Consider the following 17,953-nt stretch of genomic DNA (forward strand, 5'->3'; position numbering starts at 1 on the left):
GACGTCATCTTGGGATGGAAGACACAGGGAAGAAACTTAGGAACAGAAGTAGGAGGAGTCCAGTTTTCCTGTGATTTCTGTGCGGCTCCGGGACTCCTCTGCAGTAGACAGGGAGCCTCCTCCCCAGCTCCACTGACCGCAGAAAGAATATAGGCCAGGCCCGACCTGTGGTGGCGCAGTGGATAAAGCATCAACCTGGAAATGCTGAGGTCACCGGTTCGAAACTCTGGGCTTGCCTGGTCAAGGCACATATGGGAGTTGATGCTTCCAGCTCCTCCCCCCTTCTCTCTCTCTGTCTCTCTCCTTTCTGTCTCTCTCTCTCCCTCTCTCTCTCTCCTCTCTAAAAACTGAATAAATAAAAATTAAAATTAAAAATATAGGCCAGAGTCAGGCAGGGTTTCGGCTGTGTGCAGGCAAGCCTCACCTTCCCTGCGAGGCACAGTGAGAAAGGCTCACTGGCGGTGGGCTGTGTCTCCCAGCATCCGGGGGCAGGTGCCACAGCGACCAAACGCCCAGCTTCCCGGTTCTCCCGCAGCGACCCCAGCGACACACAGAGAGAGGGGGGATGGGTCCCCGCGCCGTCAGCCCTCATAGTGACAGCTGTGTGCCTCCCGGAGTCCCCAGTGTGCTTCCAGTTGCGTTCAGAGACAGAGCACTTGTGTGATACACGCAAATTCTGATGAAATTACATGTGACAGCTTCTATTGGAACCGATAGACCTGTTTCTTTAAAAGGGCCGAATTCCTTCTGTTCTGACAGAATTAAAGGTTTTACTTTTCTTTTCTTGGGCGATGGGTCTTCAGGTTGATGAAATGAGTCACAGTGGCCTCCCACTCGGGACATGAATAGCTTACGTTTCCAGTTGTGGGTTTCTCTATTAGAAACGAAAAGATGTTTAGCAGTACAAAGCCTTGCGGCCTGGTGAGCACCGGTCCCCTGAGATTCTTCGGTTCTGGGCTTCCTCCTGGGGGCCGGGCGAAGCCACAAGCCCCCTTCCAGGGCGCCCGGGAGGAGATGGGGGGGGGGAGCAGGGACAGGGACCCTCTGTCTTCACCTCCAAGACCATTGATCCCGGCTGAGCTACTTGAAAGGCAACAAGGCACAGAATCCCTCAAGCAACCTGGGTCCATCCCCTTCGTTTCATGTTCTCAGAGCAGTAGAATAAAATGAGACCCTCGCCTGGTTAGCTCCCCTTGCGTGCTCTGTGGTTGTAGCTAGCTCCCACTGGACTGGAAGCGCCCTGAGGGAAGGGCCGGGCCGTAGCTTAGTCGCACCCAAAGAGTAAGCCCCGAAATGCTATCTAATTCTGTCCTGCTCAGGTGAGCGACTTGCCCAAGCCAGCGCAGACAGGGACCGCCGGGCGGGACCAAGCAGCAGCCCCCGAACGGCTCCGGAGAGCCCCGAGCTCTGACACCACTGCCTCAAGCCATCCAGGGCTGTGCGATGGCACTGACTGGATATCACTTCCAGGGGTCTCAAACTCAACTCAGCATGTGGGCCGCAGAACAAGATCACAGCCCTTCGCTGGGCCGCACTAGGTCTACAAAAGGCAACTGTTATGCAACACTTTTCTCACTGCAGTTGAAAACAAAAAAAAATCAGTACAACAAGCACAATCCGGGCCGCATGCGACCCGCAGGCCGCGAGTTTGAGACCCCTGGAACTGTTAGCTGGAGAGCCCGCCAATCATTGTGTTCCTCTCCAACCCTGTCTGTTGCATGGCGGTTTGCTCTGTTTTGCCTTATTCTTCACCTCTCCTTCCATCGGACCCGCGTCTCTGCTTCCGGGAGGAAGCCTGGGGCTCAAGATGAGGTCCCTGCTGCCGTTTCCTGGGCCTCATTGCACCCCCGATGGGCAGCTGTCCGTGAGCCGCTGCCCTGGCCGGTGCGTTCCGGGAAAAGAGGAGCTTGCGGATTTCAAAGCTCCCCTCCGAGTGGGGAGCACGCCCCTGCGTTCCTCAGCGAGGACCCTGCTCGTGAGCACTGAGCACAGTCACCTGAATCACTTCTGCTCGCCCGCACCGGTCAGCGACGGACGTCGCGTGGGCTGCTGCGCGGGTGGTGAGAACAGCTTGTGAAAGCTCCGCTGAAGAGAGTCGTGGAGTCACGGGGGGCGTCCGCACGGTCACGCCGGCAGCTGGGTTCCCCGTGCTCTCTCTCGTGAGCAACTTGCGTGGTGGTTCAGGCAGCGAGAAAAGCTCAAAATCTCTGTTTCTCAGGTTGAAACTGTGCAGAAATTCAGGTTTTACTTTCCTCTGAGACGTCACAAGTCGGCAGTGGCTGCCTCTCCTGGAGTGACACCTCTCGTGCCAAACAGCGCCTGCGCTTTGCTGCCTCAGTATTTAAAAATATATATATATTTATTTATTCTATTATGTATTCTAATATATATATATTCTATTATGTATTGATTTTAGTGAGAGAGGAAGGGAGGTAGGGAGAGAGAGAAAGAGAGACAGGAACATTGATATGCTCCTGTCTGTGCCCTGACCGGGGATGGAACCCACAACCTCTGCACTTCGGGACGATACTCTAACCAACCGAGCCACCCGGCCAGGGTCAAGTTGGCATCTTAATTTCTGTTTCCTATTGGAAGTTGGGCTTCAAGCCGTTGCGACATTTATCCAGGGGCACTCGGATTGTAACGAACAGGGCCAAGGTGTGGCCCAGATACGTCTGGCTCAAGATCTGTATCTCGGATCTGTATCTCGGCCCACTCCACTTGGCAGCTTTCCCAGCAGTCTCGGCCACACCCGTCGTCCAGTCCTTGGTGTGGCCCCCTGTGTGTGGAGGGGGCGGCTGGGCTCAGGGGCCCTGCCGCCATATTGCTCGGAGCCGCTCGCACCAGGATGCGAAACCAGACCGCACGGACTCTGAGACCCGTGCACCTAGCCACTTCTCTACTGTGGGGGCTAACGAACAATACTTTTCCTCGCGCCTTCTAAGTTCCTCTAGCTGGGCTCACTATCAAATTAACAGAGACAGATTAGCAGGAGAAAAGCAAGTGTTAGAACACGGATACAGGGAATTCACACAAGCAGGAAAATTCCCAAGGCAGTGCGGCAGCTCTGGGCGTACCTGACAGTTTGGATGAAGGAGAGAAGGAGAAGACAGGGTATTAGATGCAGAAGTGAGAGCGGGCGATTCTCAGGTGGTCGAGGAAGAGCCAGACACACAGGGCAGGGACGTCCTTGCTGGGCACCTCAGACACCGTGGACACAGGGGGGTCTAGCTCACGGGCCCCTGCCTGAAGCCCCCCTGCCTTCCACACTTCATTCAAGTCAGGCTGGGGCTGCATCCTGAGGTGTCCTTCCTGAAGCAGGTGTTTCTCTCTGAGTCTCTGGGCAGGAAAGAAGGGAGGGCCCAAGGTTCTTTCTGAGTCTGTTGTTTCCTAATAACCAGCCTATAATCCACACCCCACAGGACAGCTGCAGGGGGGCAGAGCTGCGGTCCCTCCATTCCCACACCGTGGGCTGTCCTGTAAATTAGGGTTTGGATAAAGGTCATGTGCGACAACCTTGTTAAACAAGAAGCGCTAGCAAACTTTCACCCACACACATGCGTCTCCACGGTCACCTAAGCGATCCAGACGGCCACTTGGGGACAGCAGAGGCTCAGGGGCAGCAGAAAGCCGAGCAGAGGGTGGAATGAAAGGGCCAATTCTCAATTGTTCCGCGGGCTCCCTGGAGACGGAGCGCTGTGAACTTGTCCCCAGTCTCTGTGTCTCTGCCAGCTGTCCTCCCCGCCCCTTCCCTCTGCCACCACCCAAGGACTTGTCCCTGGAAATGTATCCCCATGTGTGTGGGGGAGAGAGAATGGGACGCTATTTACTTGAGGGGCAAAAGCATGTACTTGCGTCCAAGCCAACCCTTGCTATAGAAGTGGTTTCTGTTTATTTTACACACTAGGCAGCCGCTTTTCATTAGCAGTCAGTAACCTGTGGTGTGGGTGTCTTTTCTCCTATTGACCGCTCAGTTACCATAAATGTGTTTTTGACTCACTGAAGAACAGTCCCATGAACACCCCGGCCTCCAGCTCTACCTGGCAGCATTGAGGAGGGGGCCCACGAGGTGGGGGGGGGCATGGCCAGGAGTCTTACCTGGTTCAGGGCGGGGCCGGCCCAGAATCAGGCCCCGCCCACCCACCCACTGTGCGCCCTTCACAGGAGCCTTGTTGCTGGGAGTCCTTCCTTTGGGTGGGGTTCAGAACAGAGCCCCCCGATCTCTGAAGATCCCGATAGCTTTCCTGTTCCTAGTAAGGTGCAATGATTCAGCACAGGTGGGCGACAGAGGGACAGTCTCAGGGTTTGCCCCCCTTAGATCCTCTGGTAGTTTCCAGGGGAAGTGATGGACTTCTGGGGGTGTTTGGATTCCACCGCCCCCTCTCTCCTGTCAGAGCCTCACTGCCTCTCTCCCACCGCCCTCCACGGGGGGGGGGGGAGTCATTGCTTTCACCGATTTCTGAAAATCCGGGTTCGTAAAATCAGCCGACAGCTGAAGGTGACGGGAGGAACCTCCACTCTTTTGGCTTTGCTTACATTAGTCATTAATCTGGTTCTGGTTAGAAAACTCAACGCTAGAGTGGGCTTTGGGATGTCCTTCTGTCTGGGAAATCAATGTCGATGAGGCTACCGATGAGGTGCACTGTCTTCCAGCGTGGTGACGGTCACCACGGAGCTCCGTGCACTGAGGCACCCCGGGATCCGGGATCGACCCCCAAAAGAGGCTCCCGCCATGCAATGTGCCATCCGCCCTCAGCACGGCTCTCTGTCCACTTATCCGGCCTGGGCGGGAAGAAGAATTTCAAAGTATTTCATCAACAAAATTAAGAAAACATGCGTTCATACCTTGACGTAGAAATGAAATCATCATGCCTCACCCACCCAGGGAACTCCCACCTCCGTCACCTCAATGCATCTTGCTGAGTCACCTTCTGAGGTAAAGATCCCCCTACTTCACCGACAAGGAGACGGAAACTTGTAGACGCAACTGACCCGTTCAAGGCCACGGCGACGACAACTTGCGGAGCGAGGTCTTGCTTGGTGGCTTTGACTCAAGTCCAAATGGGGGCCTCTGCTTTGCTGAGCCCAGAAAGGTGGGCCAGCAGGTGGGCTGAGGGGGCTGTGAATCCGGAGGGGGAACAGACAGACTCCGAGAGTCCCTGGAAGCTAGGAGGAAGTTTGTAAAGAATAGGTAGGATTTGAGGAGTTTAGAAAACGCCGCCATAAAACCATGTGTCTGGTCCGGTGAAATATCGGTTGAGTGCGTGAGGGATGAATGGATCGAGGAAGAAGACATCCCAGATCAGAGAAATGAGGAGACAAAGGCAGAAATCCCCATGGCCGGTTTAGAGGACCCTGAGTAGGACAGTGGCTCCGGGGGAAGTCCCACCTTGAGGAGTAGAGGGGGTGGGCGAGGGAAGGTGCTCCAGGATGGGGGTGGGGGGCACTGAAGACCAGGCTGCCAAGTGCAAACCTTGTCTGCAGATTGGGTCAGAACCTCACGGCTTTTGGCCAAAGGACCTTATCCTGAAAACAACGGAAACTGATGGGCAACTTGTAGGGAAGCTATAGGACAGAGCCCAGTGTTTTAGGAAGAGGTGCAGGGGGTGAGCCCAAATCTACACAGATGGCGAACGGTGCTCCCGGCTTTGAGAACGTCACCTTGGGCCCCTCCAGAGCCACCGGTCACTCTCAAGGGCAGGAAGCAGGAGATCTAGAGGTCAACGTAGCTGGAGGGCAGATGGTACAAAAAAAATAGAAAAGGAGGAGAAATAGAAACACCCTGAAAAGTTTCCATTCTTTTCTTTTCAGTTACAGTGACATTCCTTATTATTTTGTATTCGTTTCAGGAGTACACAGCACACAGCGCAGTGTTCAGACAATCAGATACTTTACAAAGTATCCCCTCTGACCCTTTCAGTGCCCCCCCCCTGGCCCTGGGCGGAGTTATCACAGTATCACTGCCTCTGTTTTCTAGGCTGAACTTGTCATCCCCCGGGGCTGTTGTGTACCTGCCCACCCGGCCTTCTCAGTCCCTTCACCTTTCTCACCCCGCCTCGGACACCCTCCCACCCCCCCCCACCCCCCCGTCAGCCCTCAGTCTGTCCTCTGCGCCCATGAGCCCGTTTCTGTCTTGCTTGTCCGTTTAAATTGTTCTTTAGACTGCTGGTGTGTTCTGAAAGAGGCCCTGTTCCTATGGTCACTCTTTTCTTTTCATCGGGATTTTTCATCTCATCAGCAGGCCTTGCTCAAGAAGCACAAAGCTCTCCCTGCAAGAATAATTAAACGAAGTCACTCCCGACGCCGAAAGCAATCAGCTGTGCCTCCGAAATTAGAAAACTGCGGGTTTCTGACAAAAATACAGCTGTGGTGGAACCAGAGGCCTCCCATTGATTTTATTATAAAATACTTTCCTTTCTTCGGTCTCAAGTCGCAGCGATGAAATACCGATCAGGTTTGAAGTAAACTATGGACAGAAGCCCTGGGGCCGCGGGGAGCCTGCCCCTCTCCCGGGCGCCTTGCTCGCTCGCACAGTCTCGGGGTTGTCCTGGAGCGCAGTGAAAGCCCGCGGCTGCGGCGCTGCCAGGCCCGCGCTGTGAAAGGGCTCGCTGCAACAGTGTTTTATTATACTCTCATTGAACTCCGGCCAGTTGAAAATAGAATCTCCTCACCATCCTTTTAAATTAGCCTTAAACTGCACACAAAAGACAAAAATCAATGGGCAAATTTAGCTTTGTGCTCCGTTCCTTAAGAAATGTATCCCGGCACTAATATGCAGGACTCGTAGATAACAGAACATAAAATAATTGGAAATTTTAAAGTGGCGTTTTTCTTATTCCGCTTAGGTCTGTTGAAGTGTCCAGTGAGTCCCCCGCACATGAACTGTCTCTCTAATGCTACAGGTTTCTCCTCATAGGCCCCCGAGCTCGCTCCGTGAAACTGTCCCCAGTACTTTTTCTGTAGCCCAGGCCAGATACGGTGACATTTTTGAGTGTCAAACTGTAATGAAAACTGTTAGAAAAGACTGGTGCCTAAATAATGCTACAGTAATGTAAATAATAGATTTTTATTAATAATGGCAAAGGGCTCGAATATCTTAATAGAAAAAAGAAGTCTGACCACAGGCATGCACGCGTGCGTGCACACACACACACACACACACACACACACACAGGTATTATTCCCATTGGTCACACAGGGTTAATGCCTCTAATTGTTCTAAGTGGTACACATGCTGTGAGTTCCTAAACAAGTCTTAGGGAAAAAAACGCAATTATGCGTTCCTTAAAATATCCACCGGACTGAGGTCAGTTGATTCCGAGTCTCAGGTGTCCCGCTGCCGTCCACCACTGGACAAGAGAGGCCGGCCGGCTAGGAAACACACCTTGGCACGTGACACGGGAGCGTCAGTACAAAGAAATCTATGTCAGAGGCCCGGAGGCACAAGCGGAGAGAGAACGCGGACTGTTCTTGACCATGTCCGCGCTGCGGGCGCCTCACGCAGTGCCCCAGCGAGTGGGCAGGAGAAGAGGGGGCTCTCCGAGACCGGGTGGGCACGTGGAAAAGGGGCGGACGGTGCAGATGTGGCCCGATCGTTAAAGGTTTGTTTTCTTTTCTGGCCCGACACCCAAAAGGCTGGGGTGGAGGTGGGGGCTCCAGTCAAAGATCCATGTGAGGAGCAGAGACCAAAAGCATCCTGAACTCCGCCTGCACGGCCCCAGGGAGGACACAGATTCTGCCATCGGCAGCCGAGCCCCCAGGACAGGGCCACGCTCCCGTGACGCAGCCCCCGCGTGGTGCTCGCCGGGGGATAAGGGAGCCACGGGGGTCACAGTTGCTTTTCACTGAAAAGCGTCAGTGGGAACAGTCATCCAGAATAAGCCTGGGTCATAATAGAAGATGAAACTCGAAGAGGAAGAGGAGGGGGGCCTTGTGATGAAAGAACCCGCCCTGCCCGGGTGCCGCGGGCCCGTCCCCCTAGGACGCGCTGGGACACAGATGCTAAGTCCAGCCCGAGTCCAGCCCTAGGGCGGTCCAGGGTCATCACAAGCGACCCAGAACCAAATGAACGGGGCCCCTCGATGTCGAATGCCGGCGCCTGCAGAATCGGGACGTTTCGCCACAAGGGGATGAGCCGATGTTGTGGGGAAATACTAGATGATCGAGGAATTCCTTACGGAAAAGAACAGCTTGAGCAACCCCCATACCAAACTGGCGGGCCGGAGGCGGGTTCATCATCTGCCCGTGGCCACCTGACCAGATAGGCCCCAGGAGGGACGACCGGGCTGTCTGTGGAATGTCACCTCAGATATCACGTCAAGTCCAGAGCACCCATCTTAGCTGAGCAGCAGCCGTGGTGAAAATGAACCCCACAGTCTCCGAGCAGGACCACAGGATGGCCTCCTGACTCCAGGCCCCCAGACTGCCCAGCCAGGTCTAGCTGGGCACGTCCCGGGCCATTCAGCAGGTGACATGGCCACCATCGGGGTTAGAGCTGCTCTCCGGCTTTGTCCTGACCCCCTTCTTACCCCACCCCCACCAATCCAAGACCCAGAAAAGCCCCCACACCTGTCCCAGGCAGCGGAGAAGGGCCACACCTACCTCTTCCAGCCCAGGACACAGGGCACAGGCTTCCTCAAATGGTGACAGGGCCATTCTGCTGACACGAGCTCAGCTCTCACCTCCGTCTACAGACACCGGCACCTCTGAGGGCGCATGACCTACAACCTTCTAGAACCTTCATCCTGGGCCGCCCGGCCTGCAGCTTTGAACACATCCTCACGTGGCCACAGAGCCACCTGTCCAAACCCAGCGTCTCATCTCCGGTCCTCCCCTGGGGAGGATGCGTATCCCGCGTCCCCACTGTCGTCCAGCTGGGCTGGGTCGTGCGCGTTGATACAGAAAGCGTTTCCTAAGTGGAATTATGTGACACGCGTGTCGTGGCATCGGGGAGCCCAGGGGCTCTTTGTGTGGGAAAAGCTCCCCTACATCGTTGTTTCCTCTGGCTTGTGCACCGTGGGCATTAGCCGGATGTTCCCTCCACGTGGAATGGACTTGCAACTGGGCAGACTGTTTGGGTGACAGTTGATGCCGGCACCTGTGCCTGATCCGAATGACGATTAATGACTCGGAGTCAAGGGATGCCTCCCCCCAGAGCTGCAGTAGGAAACCCAGTGGACTCTCTCAGAGGCGACCTTGGTGAAATTCTAACTTGATCCCGTTTTCCAGCCCCCCCCCCCCCCCAGGAGCCGGGCCCTCGTCCTCAGGTCTGAGAGCCTCTCACTCTGGAAGCAAGGCTGCCTCCTGGAGCTGGGGCCGCCCCCCCACCCCCCAGCTCAGAGGTGCCCTCTTCCTTGCAGATGTGAAGACTCTTTACTCCAGGGTCCTGTAGGGCAGCCTCTCCGGCTTCTCTAAGTGGCCCTTCCCAGCCTGTGTCTCCTTTCATTTTTGTCACAGAATCTGCACCCTCCTCCCTCCCTCCCTCCCTCCCCCCACCTTGGTTGCAATTGCAATTTCGTGCGTGTCTAGCTTGGTCTGTTGTCCCTGTATTGTGTCTGAGATCCAGGAAACAGTTGTCCTCGTCCATCCGACACCACGCAGGGGTGGGAAGGAATTCCTTTGTATGAATACAAGCCGGCACGGAGTTCAGGGTCTTGGTAAACGCTCCTCGCTGGTAGACATTTGTGAGAACAATTAAGGAAAGTATGCTAGGACTTGAAAAGCATTTTCCACATTTTTATTCATCTTGTAAGCCATCAACATACTTTTCCCTGAAACAGTAGACACTCTACTTTTTTTAGCCTCACCAACTATGTGAGGGTAATTGTAAAAAAAAAAAAAAAAAAAAGCTCAACTTGTGAAACAGAATGACATTGCAGAAAACATTTTGCCAAAACAAAATTAAAGTGAAGATTCAGAATTCCTCCACAGAGCCCCTCAGTGCGATCACAGAAAGCCTCGTCTGTACCACGACGCTTACGTCCAGTGATTTTTTTTTTTTTTTTCAAAGAGGAGTCCGACAGAAAGCCAGGGGCTCCTGCGCCTGGTATGAGCCAGGACCCGTGACGGGCGAGGGCTGGCGTTTGTGGCACCCGGTTTATGCAAACACTTGGGCCCTGGCCACCCAGGACCTGCTCCACGATGCTTGTTCGCCAAGGTGGCCTGGCATTCTCTCTTACAAATTAAATCCGGTAGCACTACAAACGCAGTCTAAGTCATCCTCATAAACCAGAACGAGCAGTAAGCCGAATAAAAGAGAGATGACTCCAACGCAGACAGAGCCGGTCGGCAGGGGGGGAAGCAGGTTGCTAACGTGGGTCTCGAGGAGGCCGCTGTCGGGCTGCACCCCCCCCCCCCGTGTGCCCTCCTCCATAACCGGGCAGTGAGGAGAACAACTCCCTGAGCCCCCGAACAGAAAGTGTCTTCATCTGTAAACCTTACCGGCGCTGACCCGTCAGTAGCAGCCTGTGGGAAGGCAGACAACTTGCCTAAATATAAAACAAACAGAATTTTGGCCCTGGCCGGTTGGCTCAGTGGTAGAGCGTCGGCCTGGCGTGTAGAAGTCCCGGGTTCAATTCCCGGCCAGGGCACACAGGAGAAGAGCCCATCTGCTTCTCCACCCCTCCCCCTCTCCTTCCTCTCTGTCTCTCTCTTCCCCTCCCGCAGCCAAGGCTCCATTGGAGCAAAGATGGCCCGGGCGCTGGGGATGGCTCCTTGGCCTCTGCCCCAGGCGCTAGAGTGGCTCTGGCCGCAACAGAGCGACGCCCCAGAGGGGCAGAGCATCGCCCCCTGGTGGGCAGAGCGTCGCCCCCTGGTGGGCGTGCCGGGTGGATCCCGGTCGGGCGCATGCGGGAGTCTGTCTGACTGTCTCTCCCCGTTTCCAGCTTCAGAAAAATACAAAAATAAATAAAAATAAAAAACAAACAAACAAAAACAAACAGAATTTCAAACAAAGGTACAGACATTTCTCAACTAAGGCGTAGTCCCTAAGCACGAAGGCGTCGTGTTTGTCCCTCAGAAGCGCGGTCGGAAGGGCGGGACCCCACCAGGCAGAGTCCTGCAGACCAGCGTCTGAGCACAAGTGTCCGAGGTAACACACAGACTGCAGGACACCTGGCGGGCGCCGGGCGCCGGGCGCAGCGTGAGTGAGACTCTGGCGTCCAGACAGCGCCGTCGGAAGGGATGCGGGTTCTTCAGCAAAGAGCCCAATGCACAGAAGTGCTTCTGATGGTCAGGTGTCTGTCCAGAGCTTGTTGGACGGACCCCCGAGAATGGCATGTGAGGCTTTGAAGGAAGGTGCCTCCTGATGAAATCAGAGCTGCTTCTCCTAGAAAAGGCACAAGTAACCCATTTTCTACTCTCAGTCTAACCGGACGTCAACGGGGAAGGCGACTGAGGGGAACACACGTTGATGAGAACAAACCAGCCCCTGCGTCTTAGAACCTCAGCAAAATCTGTGTCGGAGCCCGGACCCAGAATCGGACAGACGTGCAGCGTTCTCTCTCTCACACGAAGACCACTCGTCTGTTCCTTCCGCCCACCCCAAAGCCAGAGCCCAGTGGGCCTTGCTTCCTGGGTGGACCCCTCCGAGGCGGCCTCCTGCCCACAGCGCCCCTGCGGGCGATGCTGCGTGCCCGGCCAGGGGGTCTGTGCTGCTTTCTCATGCAGCCCCCGTGCGGCCTGCGTCTGCCGGCAATTTCTCTGTGCCTCTGAAACAACCCAGTTCCCTGTGTGGAACTTATTTGAACATTTAATTTCAGATACTATCATCATATTATTATATCAATGGCTCAAAGAAAATGTTACTCAAATTTTAATTTAAAAAGTGCTATTAATAACCCTTTACTTAGTCTGGGAAAACTATGAGGACCTTTTCCTAAGCCGTCCCGTCTGGATGGACCCTCCTACCCCAAGTGCAATAAAAAATAAACTAAATTCACCATTGTCCCTTTGACCCTCCAGACGAAACTCCCTCCCACCCCCTGAAGCAGTGTCTGTGGAGGGCCCCGCTGGTCTCAGCCAGGTGTCCAGTCTCAGTGTTGTCTGCTCTTCCTGTCTGGGACCTCCACATCTTCTGTCCAACCTCCTCACCCTCCGCCGGGTGTCTGTCCCACTCCACAGTGCCCTCCCAGGCGCTGTGTCCCAGTGAGACCCCTCCCCGGGGCTGTGTCCCAGTGAGACCCCGGGTGTCCGTCCCACTCCTCAGTGCCCTCCCCGGGGCTGTGTCCCAGTGAGACCCCGGGTGTCCGTCCCACTCCTCAGTGCCCTCCCCGGGGCTGTGTCCCAGTGAGACCCCTCCCGGGGCTGTGTCCCAGTGAGACCCCTCCCCGGGGCTGTGTCCCAGTGAGACCCCTCCCCGGGGCTGTGTCCCAGTGAGACCCCGGGTGTCTGTCCCAGTGAGACCCCTCCCCGGGGCCGTGTCCCAGTGAGACCCCTCCCGGGGCCGTGTCCCAGTGAGACCCCTCCCGGGGCTGTGTCCCAGTGAGACCCCTCCCCGGGGCTGTGTCCCAGTGAGACCCCTCCCTGGCTGTGTCCCAGTGAGACCCCTCCCCGGGGCCGTGTCCCAGTGAGACCCCTCCCCGGGGCCGTGTCCCAGTGAGACCCCTCCCGGGGCCGTGTCCCAGTGAGACCCCTCCCCGGGGCCGTGTCCCAGTGAGACCCCTCCCGGGGCCGTGTCCCAGTGAGACCCCTCCCGGGGGCTGTGTCCCAGTGAGTCCCCTCCCCGGGGCCGTGTCCCAGTGAGACCCCTCCCCGGGGCCGTGTCTCAGTGAGACCCCTCCCCGGGGCTGTGTCCCAGTGAGACCCCGGGTGTCCGTCCCACTCCTCAGTGCCCTCCCCGGGGCTGTGTCCCAGTGAGACCCCTCCCCGGGGCTGTGTCCCAGTGAGACCCCCAAGTCTCCCACCGTGACGAGTCCGCCCGTCACACAGGGACGTCACCTCCCTCTTCGGCCCGAGCTGTGTCCTCTCTGGAGTGAAGGCACTCGGGCTCCCTAGCAGGGCTCTCTTAGGACTCTGAGCCCGTCTCTTCGCTGTGAGACCCTGCGCGTCCCTCTCCACACGCACCCCCCGGCACCCCGAGATGGGCACCTGGAGCTCCTCTCTCCACCGCTCGTTTGTGAACCGTGCTCCACACTCTGGCCTCGGTCCCTCCACCACCACAGTGCCACCCTCTCCCCACGCCCACGCCCACCGCCAGCCACAGAACCCTCGAGGCTGCGCTCAGGCGACCCCCATCTCCGACCCAACATTCCCACCATCCCTGCTCCTCTAACCCGACGTAACACCCCTCGTCCCCCCTGCCACCTTGTTAGACTCATCTTGTCCCCCAGAGTAGACTGTAAGCTCCTTGAAGACTATGTCCCGCTCCTCCCTCTCTCTCTCTCTCTCTCTCTCTCCCTCTCTCTCTCTCTCTCCCTCTCTCTCTCTCCCTCTCTCTCTCCCTTTCTCTCTCTCCCTCTCTCTCTCTCTCTCTCTCTCCCTCTCTCTCTCCCTTTCTCTCTCTCCCTCTCTCTCTCTCCCTCTCCCTCTCTCTCTCCCTTTCTCTCTCTCCCTCTCTCTCTCTCTCTCTCCCTCTCTCTCTCCCTTTCTCTCTCTCCCTCTCTCTCTCTCTCTCCCTCTCTCTCTCTCCCTCTCTCTCTCTCTTTCTCTCTCCCCCCTCCCAAACCCGCAGGGCCTTCCATGCGGCAAACACTGAGGGAGTATTTGTTGAGTTGATTTCAATTAATTCAGTTTTTAAGGGAATCAAGCACAGGGTGTCACAAGCCGGCTTTTATGGCTAAAGAAAGCACAGCCCTGCAGCTGTCCGCAGAGCCTCTGGGGGCGGGAGGGGGTGACAGGGAGAATCCTCAGAAGCCAGCTGACTGCCGGGCAGACCAGGTGCCCGGGGAGGGGGGCAGATTCTACAGTGAATGGAGGAGGGAGGGTAAGATGCGCCTCAGGAAAGAATGCCAACATTCTTGCAACCGCGTCTTAAAGTATTATTTCTGCAGAGAACACAAGGATTATTTCAGTCCCCTTGTTGACTAGTCTGTATGTTCTTCCTACAGATACTTTCAGAAAAAGCCCTATTGTTTGTTTTTCTCGGTGCTGACACAGTAGCCATTGTTTGTAACTGTAATCACAGTGCACATAGTTGGAGATGTGGGATCCGTCCGGGACGGGCTGTATCCACCCCCTCCGCTTCTCCACAGGGAAGACTGTGTGCTTTATCTCTGATCACCGCTCTTTTGTCACACGTTTAATTTCTTCCCCAGACAAATTTGCCATTTGCTATCAACCCTAAAAAAAAAAATGTCTTTATGGCCTTGTTTTTAAGCATTTAAACTTGGGTATATATATCTCGAGATGAGCATGAATTAAGGTGTTATTTCATTTTAAATACATTTTTATTACAGTCTATAAAGTTGGATTTCTCCAGCATGTCTGGTTCTATAGAACTATATTTTGACTTGATAAAATATATCTTACTTTCATACGAGCGTGTGCTTTTTCTGGAGGGTGGTGACGCCTCTGGGTCCCAGGCCACGTGTGTTGGGAGCATCTGTCCAGTGTTAGGAGGGCGGGCACCTGGGTGTTTCTGTAGCATGTGGCTGTCACCGGGTTTCATGCCGCAGAGAGGATGAGAGACACGTCTCCACTCCTAGGGTCTCCGTTTTCCCAAAGGCCTGAGACTTCTCATGTTCTGTGGTTTAAAAACCCTAATCCTAAAGCCTAGAACAGACAAAACCTTTCCACGGTAATTTGATACATAATAACTCGTTGTCTTCTCTGTTTTTGTGTTGTTGTTGTTTTTTAATCACAATATGTTACTTGATATGACATCTGATGGCTTTCACTCTCATGACTATGCAGAACAGAAAGAAATAAATAAATTCCAAACACATTGGGCATGTAACTTCGGGGCATGCGTCAAGTGTTTATTTTTTAAGCCGGTGGGAGATTCCACAAGGAGTCTCGATGTGCCACTTCTTGTTCTCATGAATGTCAGATCACAGAGCAGATTCGGTGGCTCTCACCGTTGCCACGCATCGAAGGGGTGGCTAGGATTGCCGGCTTCCCGTGCCTGGAGAGCAGGGGGACCTTCCATGCTGGGCCTGCTCCGTTTTCCGGGGCTCCGTTTTCCTAAAGCTTCTTAGGATGAGGTGTGAGGAGTCGAGGTCAGAGCCAGCCCTCCTACCCCGGTCCACCCTGGATGGCGCTGATTTCTCTTACACACTATAGGAACGGGCAGTTCTTCCTGGGGCTGCCCGCCCGGGCGCTTGGAGGCAGGCGGGTTGTGAGAATCTAGGTGTTTCCTCTAAAAAGTGTGCACAGTGCAGTCTCCCCTAAGAACTAGAAGGGAACTTTAAAGAGAGACAGGGGCATGGGGGGCTTTCAGCTGAGAAGTTTCATGGTTTTTTGTTTTTGTTGTTTGTTTGTTTTCAAAACTGCGTATTATTTAATGTGATGGCTGTTCCTCAAAGATAATGTATGACGTTCTCGTGTTCAGTTAAAAGTTAAAGACTATACCAGCACACTGTACATAGGTTGAAAGTATTTCTGCAGGTGTTACAAGTATAAATAATTTTTAGCTACTGTGCATCGTGTAAGCATGTCAGAAAACATAGGCTCAGAGATGCCTTCATGTTTGTGCTGGGCGGCCGTGTCTCGACATCAGTGAGACTTGGTGAGCAGACTGGGCCATCGGTGGAGGGCCCCCCTGCAGCTACACGGTCCCTCTGAAGTGTCAGACCCCCTGTCCTTCGCACAGCAAGACATCCCAACAGCCGGTGTCCCTGGGGCCTGTTTGGACGTTTGATGTCCCAGAACTTAGTTTTCCCATCCCTTCCTCTCTCCCTTTCTGCCTGTATTCCGGCGTTCCTTTCTCGGGGGGGGGGGGGGGGGTCTCCGAGACGTCCCTGGCGCCTCCCGGCAGGCGGGTGTGTGGCTCCGGGATGCTCACGGCCACCTGGTGCCTGCCTGTCACGCAGGAGGCGGCTTTGGCTGGGCTCATCCCGGCCAGTTGTCCCTCGGACGGAGGGAGTCAGCGGGCGGTTGCACAAGGCTTGCTAGTCACGGCGGCATACCTATACTGAAGAGGTATTTTGTTAAAGCCCCGGTGGCTACACACTCGTCCAGAGAGGCTTTGTGTAAAAGCATCGACGTCCAAGTATTTCAGAGCTGCTAAATTTAGTCATGGAAACTGGGCTGCAGTGGCCGCCTGGCCCCCGGGAACGGGGCAGACTGTGCAGAACCAGGCACACTCCGCCTCACGTCGAGCCTGCTGCCCTCTGCTCCTCTCCCACCTCCCCGCTGACGTCCCCACCGCCCCCTCCTCCCTCTCTCCCCACCTGCTTCGTCACCAGGGCACATTGTAGGCATCGGGCACCCGGGAATGTTTCAGGCGCTCCTCCTCTGAGTTCATGTCTGCAGGCTGCTGGGTGGGTCCCCACCACTCCCCCCCCCACCCCGGGACTGGTCCTGGTCACCTTGCATCGTGACTGGGCACCGGGCTCCGGAAGGGCTCTCCTTCCGCTGACCCTCGGCGCTCCCTGCGTTCAGAGTGAGGGCTGTCTCAAAGGTGACAACGAGGCCGTCTCCCTCCACGCACGACACGGAGAGCGTCTAGGGAGCTCCGATGCTTTCAGCCGCACAGCGACGACCGAGGTTCGACGGTTGTCACGTTTCAAGGTGACGAACTGCCAGTGGATTTGGCTGGTCCTTGGTTTCCTTTAGAATTCCTTCCGTCTCAGTCTCTTCCTGACGCCATGAAATCCAAGCAGAGTGCTACTCAAGGACGTGTCGGGAGCACACAGCCCGCCCGCCCCCCCCTCGCGTCTGGTTCTCCTCTCTGAAGACACGTGTCCGGCCAAGAAGAGCCCGGGGTGGCCGCCTTCTCCCTTCCAAACGTCCTCACGTGCAGCGTGCTCGGTTCCGTGTGACTTCCTTTTCCTAGTCGCACTTGGGAAATACACTCGGGAGAACTGTTTATGGCAACAGAAAAGAGTGAAAGATTCCACTTACACCGGGGCTACGTGCAGCCTCCACTGCTGAGGGAAACGACTAGGAAATGCCTTGCTGTCAAACACTGAGCTCATCCCTCCCTCAGTTACTCACCCCCGGCCCCCGTTTTAATGACAGGTAGGTAGGTAGGTAGGAAGGCAGAGAGCTTGACAGATAGAAAGATAGATAGATAGATAGATAGATAGATAGATAGATAGATAGATAGATAAGATAGATAGACAGACAGGCAGTGGATGGATAGGTAAATAGATAGGTGAATAGAGAGATAGATACAAATGAACAGACAGACAAAAAGATGGTTTGGCAAATGGATAAATAATAATAAAATAGATAAATGGGAAAGATGTAAAAGAGAGAAAAAATAAAAAAACAGAGGTAAAGAAAAGATCAGTTGAATTTGTGGTTATTCTACTAAACTTTTAAAATCTTAAACATAAATCCTCAACATAGTTTCCTGTCCCCAAGAATAAAAATACATATCTAACTAGTGGGCTATTTCATTATTTTTTTTATAGGAAGAAATTTCCCTTCAGATATCATTAAAACTGCTTTCCCATTACTGCTAACCAATCCTCGTCTCTGTGGAGAGTTTTGGTGCTTCCGGGGGGGGGGGGGGTGCCAATCGACTTTGAAACCACCGATAGCTGCGAAGGAGGAAGAAGCAAACGCCGTCTGTAAACGCTCTTGTCTAGAGTCCAGTCGTCAAGATGGCGTCCTGTTCACCCGCCGTCCTGAGGAGACTGGTGGCTGCTTTCTGTCCTTGCTTTAAGCCTTCTCTCTTCACCCTCCATTTGAAAGGAATTGGCAAGGGGGCGTCTCAGAGCCGGGGCCATCTTATCTTTCAAAGGAGCCCAGAGCGCGTTGCGTCGAAATGGAATTAAAAAGAATAGCTCTCCGGCCCATGTCTTTTAAAAAGGAGAAAGAAAAGTGCAAAGTTCTGATGTCATCTAAA

At 54.7% G+C, this 17,953-nt stretch overlaps 1 protein-coding gene across 2 annotated transcripts in view; it reads left to right on the top strand.

Moving 5' to 3' along the window:
* PACRG (parkin coregulated) overlaps positions 1 to 17,953 on the top strand; it is a 469,671-nt gene that overhangs the window by 358,849 nt on the left and 92,869 nt on the right. The window contains exon 5 of one of the 2 annotated variants that reach the window (XM_066371686.1): positions 6,239 to 6,305. The exons of the other annotated variant lie outside the window; for it this stretch is intronic. Coding sequence (XP_066227783.1) covers positions 6,239 to 6,285 — 47 coding nt within the window. The 3' untranslated portion in view covers positions 6,286 to 6,305. Of the gene's footprint in view, positions 1 to 6,238; positions 6,306 to 17,953 lie in introns of those variants that run through there. 2 annotated transcript variants of the gene reach the window in all.

This window comes from Saccopteryx leptura, chromosome 3 (genome assembly GCF_036850995.1).
Source record: "Saccopteryx leptura isolate mSacLep1 chromosome 3, mSacLep1_pri_phased_curated, whole genome shotgun sequence".
Lineage (NCBI taxonomy): Eukaryota > Metazoa > Chordata > Mammalia > Chiroptera > Emballonuridae > Saccopteryx > Saccopteryx leptura.